Source organism: Nanorana parkeri, unplaced genomic scaffold (genome assembly GCF_000935625.1).
Source record: "Nanorana parkeri isolate BGI_ZX_2015 unplaced genomic scaffold, ASM93562v1 scaffold316, whole genome shotgun sequence".
Classification (NCBI taxonomy): Eukaryota; Metazoa; Chordata; class Amphibia; order Anura; family Dicroglossidae; genus Nanorana; species Nanorana parkeri.
Window position 1 is genome coordinate 560,691 of NW_017306584.1, and position 17,307 is coordinate 577,997.

Sequence of the window (17,307 nt, forward strand, 5' to 3'; positions counted from 1 at the left end):
GTTTCAGAGATGGTTGGTTGCCCTTTCGCTCCTTTGTAGCTCCTCCTCTTCGTTCCCCTGTGACATTGTTGGGATTTAAATTTTAATGGGGGTTCTCTTGGCACGTCAAGATTGCCGTTTGAACCCATTGGAGACCTCTCTCTTCTCTCTCTCCTAGTATTTTTCTTGGACTACAAAATAATTAGCCTTTTATGTTTATAGGAGTGGTTGAGTACTTTAGGAAAGAGACTGATCAGAGATGACAACATTTTGTCCACAAAAATCCTGTATGTTGTCATCCTACAATAGGATATAAAGTGTATATAGACCAAACCTTTTTATGTCAGTTTTACAGTAGGGGAAGGCATCTGTCCATAGGGCCACTTTAAGCTGTACACTCCACATAGCTGGCCTTCATGGAAAAGTGGCCAGAAAAAAAGCTATTGCTTACAGAAAAAAACATAAGGAAGTAGGTACTCTGGTCAGAAGAGACTAAAATTTTACTTTTCGGCCTTTAAAGAAAACACTATATCTGGTGCAGACCCAAAATCGGCAGGGACTGGCACACTGGTCAGAATTGAAGGAATTGGATATGCACCGGTATCGGTACTCGCCAATACCAAATAGCAGAAGTCCCATTAAGGAACCCGGGCGGTGTGTAATGACTCGCCGCCCAGCTTCCTGATTACCCAGGAAGCCGTCTCCATGCACACTCGTCAGCAGGTGATGAGGCACGGAGAAAGATTTCTGCCCAATCAGGAAGTCGGAGGGCGGGTAATGACTCGCCGCCCAGCTTCCTGACCAATCGGGAAGCCGGCTCCATGCTTTCGCGCCACCAAGTGATGAGGGAGCATGGAGTTGTCTTCCCGGCCAATCAGGTCCCGTCCCGGCTTCCTGATATGGGAAGTACAAATACTCTATCAGTACAGATACTAGTATCGGTATCAGTGCATCCCTAGAAGGAATGGATGGCGTAAAATACAGGGAAATTCTTGAGGGAAACGTTTTTTTTGTCTGTCAGAGATTTGAGACAGGGATAGAGGATCACCTTCCAGCAGAACAATGACCCTAAAAAGCAACACTCGGGAGGTTTAAGGGGAAACATTTAAATGTCTTGGAATCGCCTAGTCAAAGCCCAGACCTCAATCCAATTGACAATCAGTGGCATGACTCAAAGATTGCTGTAAACCAGTAAAACCCATCCAACTTGAAGGAGCTGGAGCAGTCTTGCCTTGAAGAATGGGCAAAAATCCCAGTGGCTAGATGTGCCAGGCTTATAGAGACATAACCCAAGAGACTTGCAGCTGCAGTTTCTGCAAAAGGTGGCTCTACAAAGTTTTCTTGTTTTTGTATCACAATAGAAAAGAAAAGATTTTGCATCTTCAAAGTGGTAGGCATGTTGTGTAAATCAAACGATACAAACCGTCAAAAACTCAGTTTTTTAATTCCAGGTGGTAATGCAACAAAATAAGAAATGCCAGGGGGGTGAATACTTTTGCAAGCCGCTGTATAAACACTAACAATGAACTTCTCTTTTTTGCTACATTTGGTCAGTTAACTATACCATTGAAATTGGTTTGGTTTATCTGTTCTAAGATTGCAAAAATACCTGTCAATCCTGTCAAAAATTCTGAGCTGTGCAGACTTGTGTGCAGACAGCGGTGTGCATGTGCACACTTCCTATTCTTAGTTCTTATTTTAGACTACAGAATAGTTAGTGTTTATGTTGTAGAAAATTGGAGAGTGCTATGGTCAGAGTAGTTTTAGCAACTGGGCAGGGCTGACACCACTCAGTCCACGAGAATGCTGTGTGTTGTCAATCCACAATAGGAGTTGTGTGGATTTCTGGCAGACTAACAGGTATTTTTCTGTATTTGCACAGTCTTTAAATGGGAAAAAAATGCACTGTATATGTTTTTTATTTTCACCTTGCTTACTTACTCATTGGCTACACATATGATGATCTGAAGTCTGCAACATATTGTAGCATGTACTCCACCAAAATTATGACACAAATTTGGCAAAATACGTCCTTGTTAAAAGTAATTTAATATTCAATGGACGTCACAAAACTTTTAAACTACTTGTAATATCTTCCTCATTAGCTAGATTATATTGAAGAACAAGTTGATAAGCAAATAGTGCATACCTTTTAGCAAATCCCATGCATCTCTTTTACTGCAGCATCCCATAGGCTGTGCTGCAGCACACTCTTATGTTTTAAGCTCAGCTACACTCAAAAGTAGCTGAAATGGCAAGGGAGAGCTGCAAGCCAGCATCTGCATTGAAGGGTCGACACACACCAGAAAAAGTTTTTTTTTTAATCTTTGCCGACTGATAACTCCAGCAGTAGATGGTTGTATTAGGTGTCATCCACAGAAGTTACCAAGCAAAAAGGACAAAAGAAAACAGCCCTATGCAACAATAATCTGATTCCTATAGTTCTAAAAATGTTTAATGTTTTTAATGTTTCAGACAAGGGAATAGTTCAGAAATCTACCCTTTAAAATAGTTTTGTGTTCTAAACAGTATAATGCTGCTTTACTTATACCAAACAATCTGCATGGTCCCACTTATGGTCAGTGCCAACCAAAGGAATCTCTAATCAGTCTAAGGGCTTGTCCCAGATTGCTCACCAAAATGAAACAACTTGTACCCCCTACTACCCAATACAAAAGGATTAATTCTTTAGCTGCTATTGTTGTGCAGTCTGTTGCCACTATAGCTGTGCACACTGGCCAAAGCAAAGGACATTTGCAGGAGTGCAGAAAAGCAACTGAGAGCACCAACATTTGCGAAGATCAAAGAGAAGAGGACCTGGTCCTGGCCTGGGCAGAATGTCACATCACAGCTCTCCCTGCCTTGCACATCCCAGACTTTGAGAGTTTGTAGGAGACTTCCTCAATCTGCCATCATCTGGATCTCAGATAATGGCTTCTTCACCCAGATGTGTTTCAGGACCTTTGTCTCAAGTGGAGGATAGCTGACATGGACCTCATGGCATCCAGGTTCATCAGCAAACAGCACAAGTTTGAAGCCTAGGTCCTGAAGGGCAGAGGCAGCTCGGAAACTGTCATCCCTACACTTCTGAAGTACACCCGGAAAGTTATTTCACTTGCGAAGTGTGGAAGTTTCATCCCAGGAAGTATTCCTTGGAATGCATCCTATCTTTTTCCTCCAATCTGGCCTAGACCAGTATATAGCTTTCAGCACGATCAAGGAGCAGTTTTCAGCCTTTAGTGATTTTCTTTTTCAGAGGCTGTGCGTGTCTAGTGAAGGCCTTGAAGTCACTTTGTGGGACCTCAACTTAGTTCTAAACCTCTCAGAGATATTTCTCTGAGCCTACTCACTCGCAAGTTTGCCTTCCTCGTTGCCATCACTTTTGTTGAGGTGGGGGGTGCACTTCAAAACAAAAATCCTGTTTTTATGGTTCACTGATCTGATTCATGAAAACTGCAAACAAATTAAAGTATCTATTGCTGTGCTTTTGCCTAATTTTAGTGCTGTATTGAACAAGCCACTACCATTTACAATTTGTTGTCCTATGCTTTTAAAACAGACTAAGTTGTCAATAAATATCTATATGGTTTTGAATGTTTTTATTATTTTAAAGCTTTGTTTTTTGTAACGCTAACATTTTTATGACATTTACATAAACACTATATTATGGTGAAAATACAAGTAAAATGATCAATACAATTTACAAGGAATAAAGGATGTCTATTATAATTATCAGATGTACCTCATGCCATACATTTTTGCCAAACATAGTAAGCACTCCATTTAATGAATGCTATAGATTTTCATAAAGTGTTAATCATAGAAGCAAACAAATTCTTTGAAGACAAGACTTTAATTACTTGAAATTTATATTAATCTCATCTCGTAATCTTGATTTATCTCAAACCCACAGCTAACTACATTTTAATATTTTATTAAGGCGTCACTTTCATTCACTTTTATAACATTATGCTGCAGCGACGTACAATATAAACAGAAATTGCTGGTAGCACAAGTTCAGTTAGGCCGACTGTACTGCACTCCAAGTGTCTGGTAGCTGGCCCTTCCTGCAGCTGCACCATGCAGGTATAATAGACCTCATGATCTTGTTACCGACCTTCTAGTGTACAAGTTGAGGCTGCAGGGGGGGGACCAAGATGTAAGTTTTGCATCATACCTCTTGGAGTAACTAGACAGTGAAAAGGTTGACGTATAGATTTGTGTCGGCTTCCTATTTTAGTAGAATGTAGGTGTGTCTGCGCCTGCAGGACCATACAAGTCTCATTTTTGCTCTAAGACAGTTTTTTTTTTCTTTCTTGTGTGGGTGAGGTAGATTAAGACCAATGTTCTATGCAACCGCCCTGCTAGCCCATCCTCTGTCTAACTTACTCTTTTACCTCACTTATTGACTTGGGTGGTACTTTGTTACAATTTCACGAAGTTATCCGATTGTTCTACTTGTGATTGTGTAAAGGACAGTGAGCTAGGAAGACTGAAGCATGACTATAGCTGAGCTAGAAAATTCAAAATTCTCTATATGTCTGTACTTCAAATACTTTTAAAGTACTTTTTTTTATTTGGACTTGTAAACCTGCATAACCATTGAACTATTTTTTTTATAGTAAGTATAGATAAAGGCAGAGTTAAATTAATTAATTAATTAAATTAATTAATTTAATTAATATTCTAATATAACATCTTCTTTTTGGGCTTGTGGATTTATAGAGTAAAAGAACACTGCTTCTTTTCTAAAATGTATTGAACTATAAGTAGTCATTTCTGATTCCGATCATTTCTCTTAAAGCTAGTTGTCGATGTTCGACATCCAATAGACCAGGGGTGCCCTTTAGGTCGATCGCGATCTACCAGTCAATCGCAAAGCGAGCACTGGTAGATCGCGATCAGCTCACTGACCTGAGCTCCCTCCCGCGGTGCTAGTGCGGCTGAATGTGTCAAACGCCACAGACGGGAATTTGACGGACACCTCTCCCCGTGTGCAGCGCTGGCCACACAACCACTGCGGGAGGACAGGATGCCAGCGCGCAAGAGGAGAGCTGGGAAGCTGCTGCAGTGGAGGTAAGAAGAGAAAGCAGAGACAGTGAGAGAAGAGGCAGCCGAGAGAGAGGGCCGGTTCACACCACAAAGTCTGCGTTCCAGAGTGTTCGGCCTCTAGAACGCACTGGAACACAAGGTGGCCGCCTCCCTGTGTGCATGGGAGTCAATGGCACCGCAGCCACGCCCCTGCCAGCAGTGGCATCGCCCTTACCCAGAATGCAGACACATTAGTGCCTGCATTCCAATCCAGTGTGATCTGCAAAAATGGTGCTTGCAGCATTTTTGCAGATCGCACTGGACTGGAACGCATGCACTAATGTGTCTACGTTCTGGGTGTGTGTGATCGCACTGTGGGGGGCATGGCTGCAGTGCCATTGACTTGCAGTGCCATGCCCCCTCCCGCCCCTGAACGCAGGAGGGGTGTTTTTTCCGTTGGTAGATCTCATTGAGCTCGTCATTTGAAAAGTAGATCTCCAGACGAAAAATTGTGGGCGCCCCTGCAATAAACAAAGACAAACACGTTTCCTTCCTTCCTGCAAGCTTGCATGTCTGTTCTGCAGACAATATCTGTATCTGATGGAGACAATAGCCATCGACCTGAAATATCCAACCTAGTTGATATGCTTTCTCTCAGATATTTTTTCCTGGAGTATCTACTGCTGGTTAAGTTTCTATCGATAGAGTAATTATTTCCTAACCCTATTAAAATTAGCAAAAAACTGTATGGCTCGCCATGAACGGTTCAAAAATAGTAAGCAATTTTCCTGATTTTGAGCATCTCTTGATAGTTTGGCCTTTTCTTGATTTCCTAAGTGGTAATTACTAGCACCTCAAGCAGTTGGAGAAGCTCATCTCCGTAGAAGACATTTCAGCTTGATTGAAAAAAATAAAAATAACTGAGAAAGGGCCTAGTACTTCACCCTTCTCTGTGGACCAATGAAGGAAGAAAGTACCAGGCATCCACTGCTCTTACTATTGGGCAAGAATTGGTACTCACTCCTAACCACCATTGCTTACACTGGTAATAAGGGCACAACTATTGAGGGCTTGGAAGCTCTGCTAGTGTCCTTGGAAGAAACCAGGCAATTACTTTTTTTGTATAAAGAATCACCTTAAGATTTGCTTCTTCTTTGCTCATTGCAGCTAGTATACATTTTTACGATTCCTATGACTGTTGAATACCATCTGCTCAAACACCAGTCCACAGTACTGGTTGTGAATTGGTAGAGTGCCACTCGAAAGCTGGATATAAATGCAAATTGGATGCTGAAATGTAACTTTTTTTGCAGGTAGGAACTCTTTTCAGAGCCTCTCAGTAACGGGGTTGATCTATAGCTCTTCTAACCACACATTTTTATACTACCAGCATTCTGATATTGGGGGCGTCTAGCTTCTAAGTAGTAGTATCCTTTAATACTTTTTTACCTCCAAAATGGTTACTCTCCTATACTTGATAAAGGAAGGGTGACTGACTCTCAGTTGACTCTGTTAACTCTGTGTAAGCTGTGACTCCTCTGCTCATGGTGGCTAATCAGAGCAGCAGCCCTGTAGAGGGCTATATTAAATTTAAGCATGTTGCTTTTGCCACAGAAACACAATATAATACCCACTTTTGTGGGTCAGTATAAAAGATGAGGTTGTGAGTAGATACCAAACATGTCAAACGTCATAATTGCATGTGCTTTTGCAATGCAGATACATTTACGGTTCCCAAAATTGTCTATAGGAGACTCTTTAAAAACCTTTACAGATAATAAGTTTAAACAGTAAGTCATGGCCCTAGAATTATTGCTCTGTGGCTTACGCGGCAATGGCCAACGTGTTTGGCGCAAGCACCCAACACGTGCTTGTGTACATGGGGGGATTACAAAATAAACTTTTTTTATTTTAACTTTTTTAAACCTAGTGGATGACCTCTTTAAAACAAAGTGACAAAGTTTGTTTCTTCCAGCTGCATTAAGCACAGGGAGGATCAGCAAACAGATGTTTGCCGAGCATCCTCTGCACACGCATACGAAAACCACTGCACCTCCGGTTTGGTATCGTTGCACATACCAGAGTGAGGGCAATAATTCTAGGGCCATCATTTACTGTTAACTCTAAATTGATGAGCTGTAAAGACTTTTAAAATGTTGCCTATGGACCATTTTGAATACCATTTTTCACTGTTTCACAATTTGAGACTTGACTTACAGTATGTGATATCTGCTAACCCCAAAAAACCTCCTCCTTTTTATGTCAGATCAAAAAAAAAAAAAAAAAAACGGGTATTCTACTGCTGTGTTCATTAAAATAATTTGAATTTATTATTTTCTGAAAATAATAGATTTGAGAAACAGTAGCCCAATTTTGTGACTTAAATTGCAACTGCCACCATTTTTATTCTACTGAGTATCTGCTTTTAGAAAATATTTAATGTTTTGGGAGTTTTAAGTGATCTTCTTCAGGCTTAAAATGTGAATTTTAACATTTTGTGCGATAATGAAAAAAATTACCGTTTAAATATTAACTTAGGAGTAAGTTGTGTGCCATCAACAGCAGTGATTTTTCTATTTAAAATAAATAAAAAATAGGTATTTGTGAATTCTTTGCAGACCGACATTTGCATTTTCGAAAAAAATAAAAGGCAGCTATCTCTTTTTGTCATATCAGCATCGGAACAGTTGAGCCTTCATCTAACTGCTGATTCATATTGTATATTTATTTCAAAGCACAAAATTCTGACTACTTAACAGAATGTTAATTTGCAGAGATGGATAAACTGTTATGGTCTTCAGTTTTGAGGAATGTTCTGTATTTCGTTTTTTCTTCTTCTATTTTGCTAGAGAAATCCTCCATTGTGTAAAACTTCGCTGTGTAACATTGTTGTGAATCTGCATGCTTATCTTTAAGCTGGTTCCAGGCCTATAGAGCAGACATCTTCAGGTGATCACTAGGGATGTGCCGATAAGTATTTGGGTGAGTACTCGTCCACGCCCAAATGCTCTGATACTTAACCCTAATACCGGAAATTCCAGTCAGAAGGAGATCTCCCTCTGACTGGCAGTGCCGCAAGGGAATATGGAGCTGGCTTCCCGGCCAATCAGGAAGGTGGGCGGCAGGTCATGACCGCCGCCTGGCTTTTAGATTGGTCAGGAAGCCAGGCTACCTCACACCATGAAGCCAGCTTCCTAGCCAATGAGGAAGCCAGGCAGCACATCACGACTTGGCTTCATGATTGGCTAGGAAGCTGTTGAATGTTGAAATTAAATCTTCTACTGTTGGGTTGTTCTCACGGGTCCTTCCTCTGACCTTCACCATGATGTGTTGGTCAAAGAGGGGAACTAGTGAGAGCTGTGGGGGATCCAGGAGATCAACATACCTGAAAGCGTCTGTTTCCCTTTGGACTTCTGCAGAAGATTTCTCACCATAGAAGCATCATTCAACAGCAGGAAAGGAGAGTATATACAGTGTTCTTTTACAGATATTCACAGAACTACAATAGCGACTGGGTTGTTTTAAAGCAAATCCAAGATAAATTACAATGGTTACCTTAAAAGATACATTTAGAGGTTTATTTACTAAAGGGTGAAGAGTTTGAAGATGGCAGTGCAGTGAACAATCTTGGCCAAAATAGATGATTTGGAAGAATTCTTCACTTCAGCTCACTTTCCAGTTCAGCTATGTTGTCCTAGATTGTTCACTTCTCCTGCCTTCTCCAAACTTTTCACCTTTTAGTAAATAACCGTGTTAAAAAAATGTTTGATCAATGCGTAACTGCATTAACTATTGTTTATATCTGCCTGGAATTCAGCTTCAATTAATGTAGTTGTTATAAGAATTAAATCTATAAAAAGAAACCAATTTTTTCCTTTTTTGTTTTTTAGGCTAAGATGGTCTCTGGATGTCATTCAAGGTGTGCTTATCAGGAAGAAAAAGGATAATTGGTGATCTCATTTTGGATTTGACATTACCAAATTAAAATCATTAAAATTCCTGAGAGTCATTGTTATACTGTGCAAAAATGGAACATTCAAGTCGCCATCTGCGATTTAAGCTACAAAGTCTTAGCCGGCGTTTAGATGAACTAGAAGAAGCAACAAGGAACCTACAAAAGGCAGAAGATGAGGTTCTGGATCTTCAGGATAAAATCATTCAGGCAGAAGGTAGTAATTCAAGCATGCTGGCAGAGGCAGAAGGGTTAAGGAAAAGAGTAATGAAGCTTGAAGGGAAAGATGAAGAGGTGAAGAAGGCTGAAGATTTGTGCAGGCTGATAAAAGAGAAGCTAGAAAATGAAGAAAATATAGCCCGGGAACTTAGACTAGAAATTGAGCAACTCCAAAAAAGAATGAGTGAGCTGGAGAAGCTGGAAGAAGCTTTTAGCAAAAGCAAAAGTGATTGCTCACAACTCTGTCTTAGCTTAAATGAAGAAAAAAATATGTCAAAGAAGTTATCTTCTGAACTGGAGTTACTAATGACCAGGGTAAAAGAACTGGAATCTTCTGAAAATAGGCTGGATAAAGCTGAACAGCTTTTAACAAGTGAGCTGGATAAAATTAAGTCTTTAACTCTTAGTTTTGCTAATGAAAGAAAACGTTTCCTAGAGCGGGAAAAGCTAAATGAAAAAATAATTTTGGAACTTAGAGAGCAGCTGGAGGCTAAAGAGAAAATAATGGGAGACCAGAAAAGAAATGAATCCAATCTTTTGGAGAGGTCCTCTGATCAGCATGGAGAACGCAATAGTTTAAAAATTGAAGATACACTAACGTCTAAGACATTACAAAGGGTGAGTTCTGATTATATTAAACAATCCGAAATTCAAATCAGCAGTGAAAATGAAAAGAATACACATCAAGAAGACAACAAAATAAAAGAACTGAATCAAGAAATTGAAAAACTTAAGAATCAGCTTAAACACTTTGAGGATTTAGAGGAAGAACTGAGACAAGTTAAAGAAAAAAACTGTGAACTACAAGAAAATGTCATCAGTGAGCAGAATAAAAACAGACAGCTAACTGATGAATTGGAGACTTTAAAAAGGAAAGCTAACCAGTTTACAGAAGTTGAAAATGGGGTTCTGGACAGTAACGATATATCACACAATCAAATAAAAAATGAAAGAACCAAAAATAAGTTTGCATCAACTGAACCATCCATTTCAAAATATACTTCTCGAGATGTATCGCCTCAACAGCTGAAGAGTGAAAGGTCTCGAAATTCAGAATCTCTTTATAAGAGGCAATTATCAAACAGTAGCTCAAGCAGTAGAAAGTCGTCAAGATCTCCTCTGAATGATACCACAATAGGAAACCTACGCAAACAAGAGGATAAAACATTGATGTCTTCATATTTCCCGAGTGGTAAAGACTTTGGCTCAGCACAAAATGAGTTAAAAAAATATAAAGATCAGCCATCTGTTTTAAGTAGGTATCCACCAGCTGTCCAAGAGCAAGTTAGTCAAAAGTCTTGGAAAGCGTCTACAGGTAAACAGACAGACAGGTCCATACAACTGTTTGGTGAAGATTATTCCAGTAAAGCAAATTTAAAGAAAGACATTTTGTTAGATAATGTACAGAATAAAGAGAGACCATTTGAAGACTATTCTGACAACACAGTCGCCACAAACCTTCATGAAGAAATAGTACCCATTGAAAATTGTTCAGCCACCATTGGCTCAGAATTGGTTAATCACAGCCCAGATGTTAGTAAAGCTCAAGAAAATGGTAATTTTATTGGGGAAAATGAACATAGGCCACATATAAACTCAAAAGACCTTGAATTTAAACCTACATCTAGGGACAGATTGTCTAAATATTCAGACATCTCAGGAGGAGATAGCATCACAAATAATCGTGAGCAAACTGAAAGTAATCAAAAATCGCTAATTTTAAATGAAGAAGTTGATCCACAAAGCAATCAAACTTCAAATACCCAAAGATCTTACTATGGTAGAGATAAAACAAGAGCTACATCCTCAAAGCCACTAATTCCAGAAAAACCGCATATTTTAGACCGTTTAGACTACAGGGATCCTGACAGAAAAGCTAAGTTGTCAGGACTTCACACCAGGAGACAGTATAGTCCTAAAGAAAAAAATACACTGCAAGAAAACTTGACCACATCATCTTTTGAAAATCACATTCCTTCTTTCCAAAGAGAGGTATCAACGGAATCCTTTAGAAAAATATCCTCTTCCGATAGCTTAGAAAATACAGAGATTAATTCTTACACAGCAACTCGAACAAGATCATGTAGTCCAAGAGAAGCTTTGCAATCCACAGTGATCATTAAACCTGCTATTATTGAAAAAGATATGAAAGAAAGTATGAGTGACTACAGGGCAAGATCAAGCTCCGAGTCGAGCAGATCTCCGGTAAATGCGACCCCAAACAAAGTGACAACCAGCATTAAGATTTATCCATCTGAAGCTATCTCCTCTCGCACAAGTATAGATGAGCCCACAAGGGAAAGACATACTTCAACTAGTAATATTAGACTTTCTGCAAATGATCAGGCAGTGTTAAAAAACAACATAAGTATACCACTTGAAATATCTATTAACAAGGAGGATATAGTACTCAAAGTGTCAAATGCGGACCAGACATTGGCTCACAAAGAAATTACCAGGGCCATTGACCGCAGGATTCGGAAGGCGCAAGCAAAGGGAGTTGATAATGAGCTTGAGAGTGAACCAGTCACATGGAAAAGTCATACCAGATTTGAAACCAACCATTTGGACAGTAAACGTGGAACTGCTAGAAGTTGGAGGAAAGGGGTCTATGGTTCCACTGAAGAACTAGATAGAATTGACAGGGATTTTTCTGAAACCAATAGTAGACGTAAATCATGCTTTGGTGAAGAAAAGTCTTTAAGGTTACGTAATCACGAGCTTTACACAAGAAATAAAAGTACAAGTGTGAGCAGTTGGAGTACTACTCCAGAATATTTGTCTAAAAGGAGCCAGAGCACCATAACTGAAACCGAGATTGTGTCGAGAAGAAATACATCAAATGACTCTTTATTGGGATATCCTTCCAGGAGTCACTCAAGTGTTGAGGTAAGTGAAATATTTATTGTGTATCCTGTACTGCTTTCGTGGTCACATTATTAGGTTTCATTAGTTCCCAAACTTTTTTCTTGGCTTTGGATACTGTTGGGAAGGATTGGAACCACTATCCAGGTTTTTACTGCTATCCAGGGATCGGTTAGAGAGATTTACCGACACTTCCTGTCCTGCTGTTTTACCAGGCAGTAAGAGAGAGGAACTCTCCAACAGCAATGCAGACAGACATAAGTATTTTTATTAGAAGAGTAGGGAAAAGCTAGGGCCCCTGCCAGATTTTTATTTTTAAAATTAATTATTGTGTCATTCTCAAAACGTTTGGTAAGGACTGTATAAGGTTTACTGCAGAGTTAACAACAGAGAAAAAAATAACCTGCCTTTAACGCCTGGCAAGACTTCAGTTATAGAGCTGGAGGGAGGAGTTAAAGCCAGTTGGCACTCCTTTTGGTCTTTGATCAGGGTTATTGCTTGTTTACTAAGTTTGTAGTACCTAGAGGAAAGGAGAGGGGATGCGATGGTTTGGAAATTAGTTTCTTGTAGGAAAAACACATGTGCTTTAAGCTTGTGCCTATGGTAGTGGAACAGCAATCTCTTAGGATTATTAAACTCTTCAGCATTCAGGTTTACAAAAGTGATCGTCATCATGGCTCAAGAAACATAGCAAAATCTTTCAGGGGGGTGGGGGGGCTGGCACCCAACTGACACCTCGAAGGAGGGGGGAAGTGAGAATGGGGAAAGTGATGGGAAGAGAGAAGGAAGCACGGAAATTGTTGTGGACCACAGGACAGGAGGCAATGTAGAGATTGTGTACTTTTGATTGTAGTGGCATCTGAGGATCAGGGTGCTGCAGCCCAAGCCAAGCTCTGTTTGGACACTAGGGCACAGAGAGAGAAGCTCCTAGCTAATGTATGTCAGGCTGGTGGTGTCAAAAGAACATCTCCCATTTGCATGTGTTCCAATGATTATGAAAAAAGAATACATTAAATCAAAATCTGTAATGTTTACACCAGACTATGTAGCATTACTACCATGTTTCCCCGAAAAGGAGCCATCTTGTCTGCACATGGCATGTGAAGGCTCACTGGACTTCTGAAATAAAGAGTCTATAGCCCCTTTACCATGCCAAGGTGCACGGCTCTTGTGTGCAGAACCTCCCAGGCATTGCTCTGTCCTATGTAAAAGACATTCAGGGGGCTGATAATGGTTCCTTGGGGTGAGATTCTAGGTCAGACTCAGGAGCTCTCAGAAGGTGTGTATGATCAAAGCCATTGGTAGGCTATACCCCCTCACCACAAATACATTTTTTTTTTTTTATTGCTGGGAAACAAACCGGTGCTCTTCAGCAAAACTGAAAAAGGCAGTGAGTTTATTGTTTTGGGGTGCAGTGGTACTCTTTCCAAGAACACCACTCTTTATCAATATCAAGGGCAAAAGATCCAGTGAGCCATCAGGTCCTCAGCTGGCACAATAGGGTTATTAATCACTTGTTTCAGGATTGTATGGAGCCATATTTCTTTCATTTGTAAACTATTGCTATATGCATGACTAAGGACTAGTTAAAGCTCTTTAAGACTTTCCTGTCATTTGAACTATTAACTCCCAGTAACTCCTGGATTCCATAGGAATTTCTTTTGATCAGGCCTTTTATGCAATTAAAAAAATTATGTTGTGAAGAGCAGGTAACACATAAACCCACACCTTATTTGACCAAAATACTAGAATCTTCTTTTATGTAATTTTTTCAGAGTGTGTGTATGTGCTAAGACTGGCATTTACATTTTAAAGACATTTACTATTAAGATGGATGCTAACTTTAGACATAAAGTAATGTTTAGAGGACCCGACTTCCAAAAGAGGTTTTCATGAACACACACAGTTGTATTGGCTGAATGCAATGAGAAGACACATCTTGTACTGGCAAAAAAACTAAAACAATAGCGATTTTTGTTTTTTGAAAACTCGGTTCTGAATAATTGTTGTTGCTCCCCTTTTCCTCACAAATTGGTCATCCGTGGAGTTCCATAGGCAAATTATTGTTTTCTCAATCCAGGTAGATTGATGGGCTAGATCTGGTAGTGATATCATGTCTATGGGTAGTCTTGGATGAGGATCAGATGCAATTGATGGAGGTGCCCTCCGCACACCTTTCAGCAGTCCCGGCCAACAATCAAATAAATGGTCCTCGAAGTAACTTCACGGATGGCACCGTGCAAAACACAAGATTGAAGAAAATAGGTCACCAGCACTCCATAAGTTAAAATGAATGAGTCCTTTTAATGGACAATGATGTCACAGAAATCTGTGACATCATTGTCCATTAAAAGGACTCATTCATTTTAACTTATGGAGTGCTGGTGACCTATTTTCTTCAATCTTGGATGAGGATCAGACCATAATCAAGCCCCCAAATATCAAGAAGTTAACATGTTTGCTTACCACTGTCCACTTGAATTAGTTTTTGGTTTTAGTAGGAAATTGTGCATTAAATGTTCAGAAAATGTTTTCTCTAGCAGCTTTCTATTGGATTTTGATATTGTGCTCTGATTCTACTCTTATTTTTATTGTTGATTTAGGTTGATGATGACAGTTTCAGCACCAGAAGAAAATATACCAGTGATAGACTAGCAAGAACGGAGATTGCTGGATGGAGGCCGACTTCGACCCCAAGGCAAAAGGGTGTGGTGGGGGAAAGGATTCGACAATTGGAGCACTGAGTTATCCACTATAAGGGAATGGTAAGAAAACACATATAAGTTGGTCTGTACCTTTCAAAAATAAGGCAAACGTATAGTAAGTGCTGTTATCTTGAATAATTGGTCTTGGTATCACATGACCTATTTTTTAAAGTGAACCTGTCCGTAGACTGCAGGGTGCCTACTGTTTAATCTGTTATCTCTAGAAGCCTTTTCTCTGTACCTCTTTGTTTTTGGATTCATGTTATTTTACCAGTTTTTACACTTGTGCATCCCCTATGGTAAAGCGCAATCTTATATGGGTCTCTTTACAATTTTTTTTTTTTTATGTATTATTGGTATTTATATAGCGCCGACAATTTACACATTGCACATTCACATCAGTCCCTGCCCTCAAGCAGCTTACAATCTAAGGTCCCCATCTCACATATATACATACGAGGGCCAATTTAGACAGGAGCCAATTAACCTACCAGCATGTCTTTGGAGTGTGGGAGGAAACCAGAGTACCTGGAGGAAACCCACGCAAGCACAGCAAGAACATGCAAACTCCTTGTAGACAGTGACCTGGCTGGTATTCTCATTAATTATAACAAATTAACACAAATATAATCTTTTTTTGGACAAGCAAGGAAATTGATTTTGGGGGGGGATTATGCATTCCATAGACAAAATCATAACTTAAAAGAAAATCACTATTCTACTTCAATCAATGTTTTAGAATGTTGCTTTTACTGTGGATTAAAGTATACATTTTGTCTAATTTGTCCTGTTTAAAATGACACTAAAATTATGATTCTGGTACAAAGTATCGCAAGTTATTTACAAATTATTATTTACATTTTTTTTATTTTAAATGTTGTGTTTTTATATTTGTAGTGATGAATGGGGGCAGAAACGCATAATAGTAGTAGTAGTAGTTTTTCTTTTCAGGTTTTCTTCTTTTCAAATGTAATATCAGCAAAATACTGCATTATAACCCCTAGATGGAGCTGAAGAGCATTAAAAATAAGGGTTAATAAGAGGTTATGTAGGACAAATTTTATTTTAAAACAAATGTCTGTCATTTTGAAGACCAGGAACTCCCGGCAAATGTGAGGGGGGAGTGGCAGCAGGGGAGAAGGACAGGGTGTAGTTCATATGCCCATTGTACTGCAATTAAGTTTTTGGAGGTTTTTGTTTGAGCTTGTGTAGTGCGCTTATTCACAACTGGTTAGGGCTTGATTTAGCTTGCTTTACGACTGATCTCCACAACCAGCTGCCATTCCCTTGTCCAATCAGAGGCCCTCAATGGTGAATATGAAATGCATTTCGACCTAGAACCAAAATAAGTACCTGAACGTGTTCAGTGATATCATCCTTCTGTAATCCCCTACACGGCATTCACTAGAGTGAGAGGGTTTGCATTCTGAGGCGATGAGACTTTACTGCTTTGTTGTGGTCTGTAATCTTATCAGAGTGCTGCCGCTTCTTTGCTGTCCAGTTACAGGCTGGGTTGGGTCTTGGTTCCAGGTTATTTGCTCAACTACAGTGTAATTGCAGTGAGGTCCAGGGCCTAATTGTGCTTTCTGGCAAGGGCAACCTTTAGAGCAGTTGTCTACCTGCCTGGTAAAATACTTAGCCTTCTCTTTGTTCTGCAATATATTTACTGTGCAGCCCTGTCCAGAGCTTGAACAGCCTTTCACAGGAAAAAATCATGTTTGGCTCCTTTTCGTGCTCTGCATGTGCATTGCAGCACTATTCATTCCCACGGATGACCCATACTCCACTGGAAGTCTGGAGGCTACTATCAGTATGGCTTATTCTTGGAATGAATGGGGCTGATGTATTTGTGCGCATTAGGAAGAGCAGCTGTATAGAAGTTTTCTTTGCAAAGGCTATGCAGCACTGGGCAGGGTCACTTAGCGAATATTGCTGAAATAAGGAAGAAAAGTATTTTACCAGGTAGGCTGCACTGAAGTAATTCGTGGGAAGTTGGGGTTTAATGAAGAATAGAAATTGTGATAATATAATTAACTGACTTGGAGCCTGTAGCAGGCCCTGCATATCTGACTGTGATTCTAACCTTTGCTTTGTATTTTTCAGGTCTGTGCTTTAAAAGAAAATTGACTTTTATCCACTCTACCTAAAGACTATTGCTTGTTTCCCACTCTGCACTTCCATCCAAGTATTGAATGGACCTCAGCCAATGTGTACAGTTGTGCGACGTTTTCTTTTTTTAATGTATTTTTACATGTCCTTAGCTTTATCAGCCATCCTGGCAAGGGAATTACTGCATGATCTCTCAGGTTAAAAAGAAGGGCACATATATTGCAACTGTATTTAGTGCTCAGCATTAAATATGGCTTTTTTATAAAACTACTTTAACTTATATGTGCAGGGCAAGTAGAAAATTTGGTGCAAATTCTTTGTACAGTCTGGTTCTGTTGAATGGATGCTCAGCATGTAACTTTGTATAATTTACCGATAAATGTATGTTTTTGGCAGCAAATTATAGTGTGTGTGTGTGTATGTATGTATGTATGTATATGTATATAT

At 39.6% G+C, this 17,307-nt stretch overlaps 1 protein-coding gene across 1 annotated transcript in view; it reads left to right on the top strand.

The window, feature by feature from the left end:
- Nucleotides 1-17,114, top strand: part of LUZP1 (leucine zipper protein 1) — a 73,389-nt gene extending 56,275 nt beyond the window's left edge. The window contains exons 3-5 of the mRNA XM_018558041.1: nucleotides 8,901-12,064; nucleotides 14,650-14,811; nucleotides 16,855-17,114. Coding sequence (XP_018413543.1) covers nucleotides 9,038-12,064; nucleotides 14,650-14,790 — 3,168 coding nt within the window. The 5' untranslated portion in view covers nucleotides 8,901-9,037 and the 3' untranslated portion in view covers nucleotides 14,791-14,811; nucleotides 16,855-17,114. The remainder of the gene's footprint in view (nucleotides 1-8,900; nucleotides 12,065-14,649; nucleotides 14,812-16,854) is intronic.
- Nucleotides 17,115-17,307: the final 193 nt, after the last annotated feature.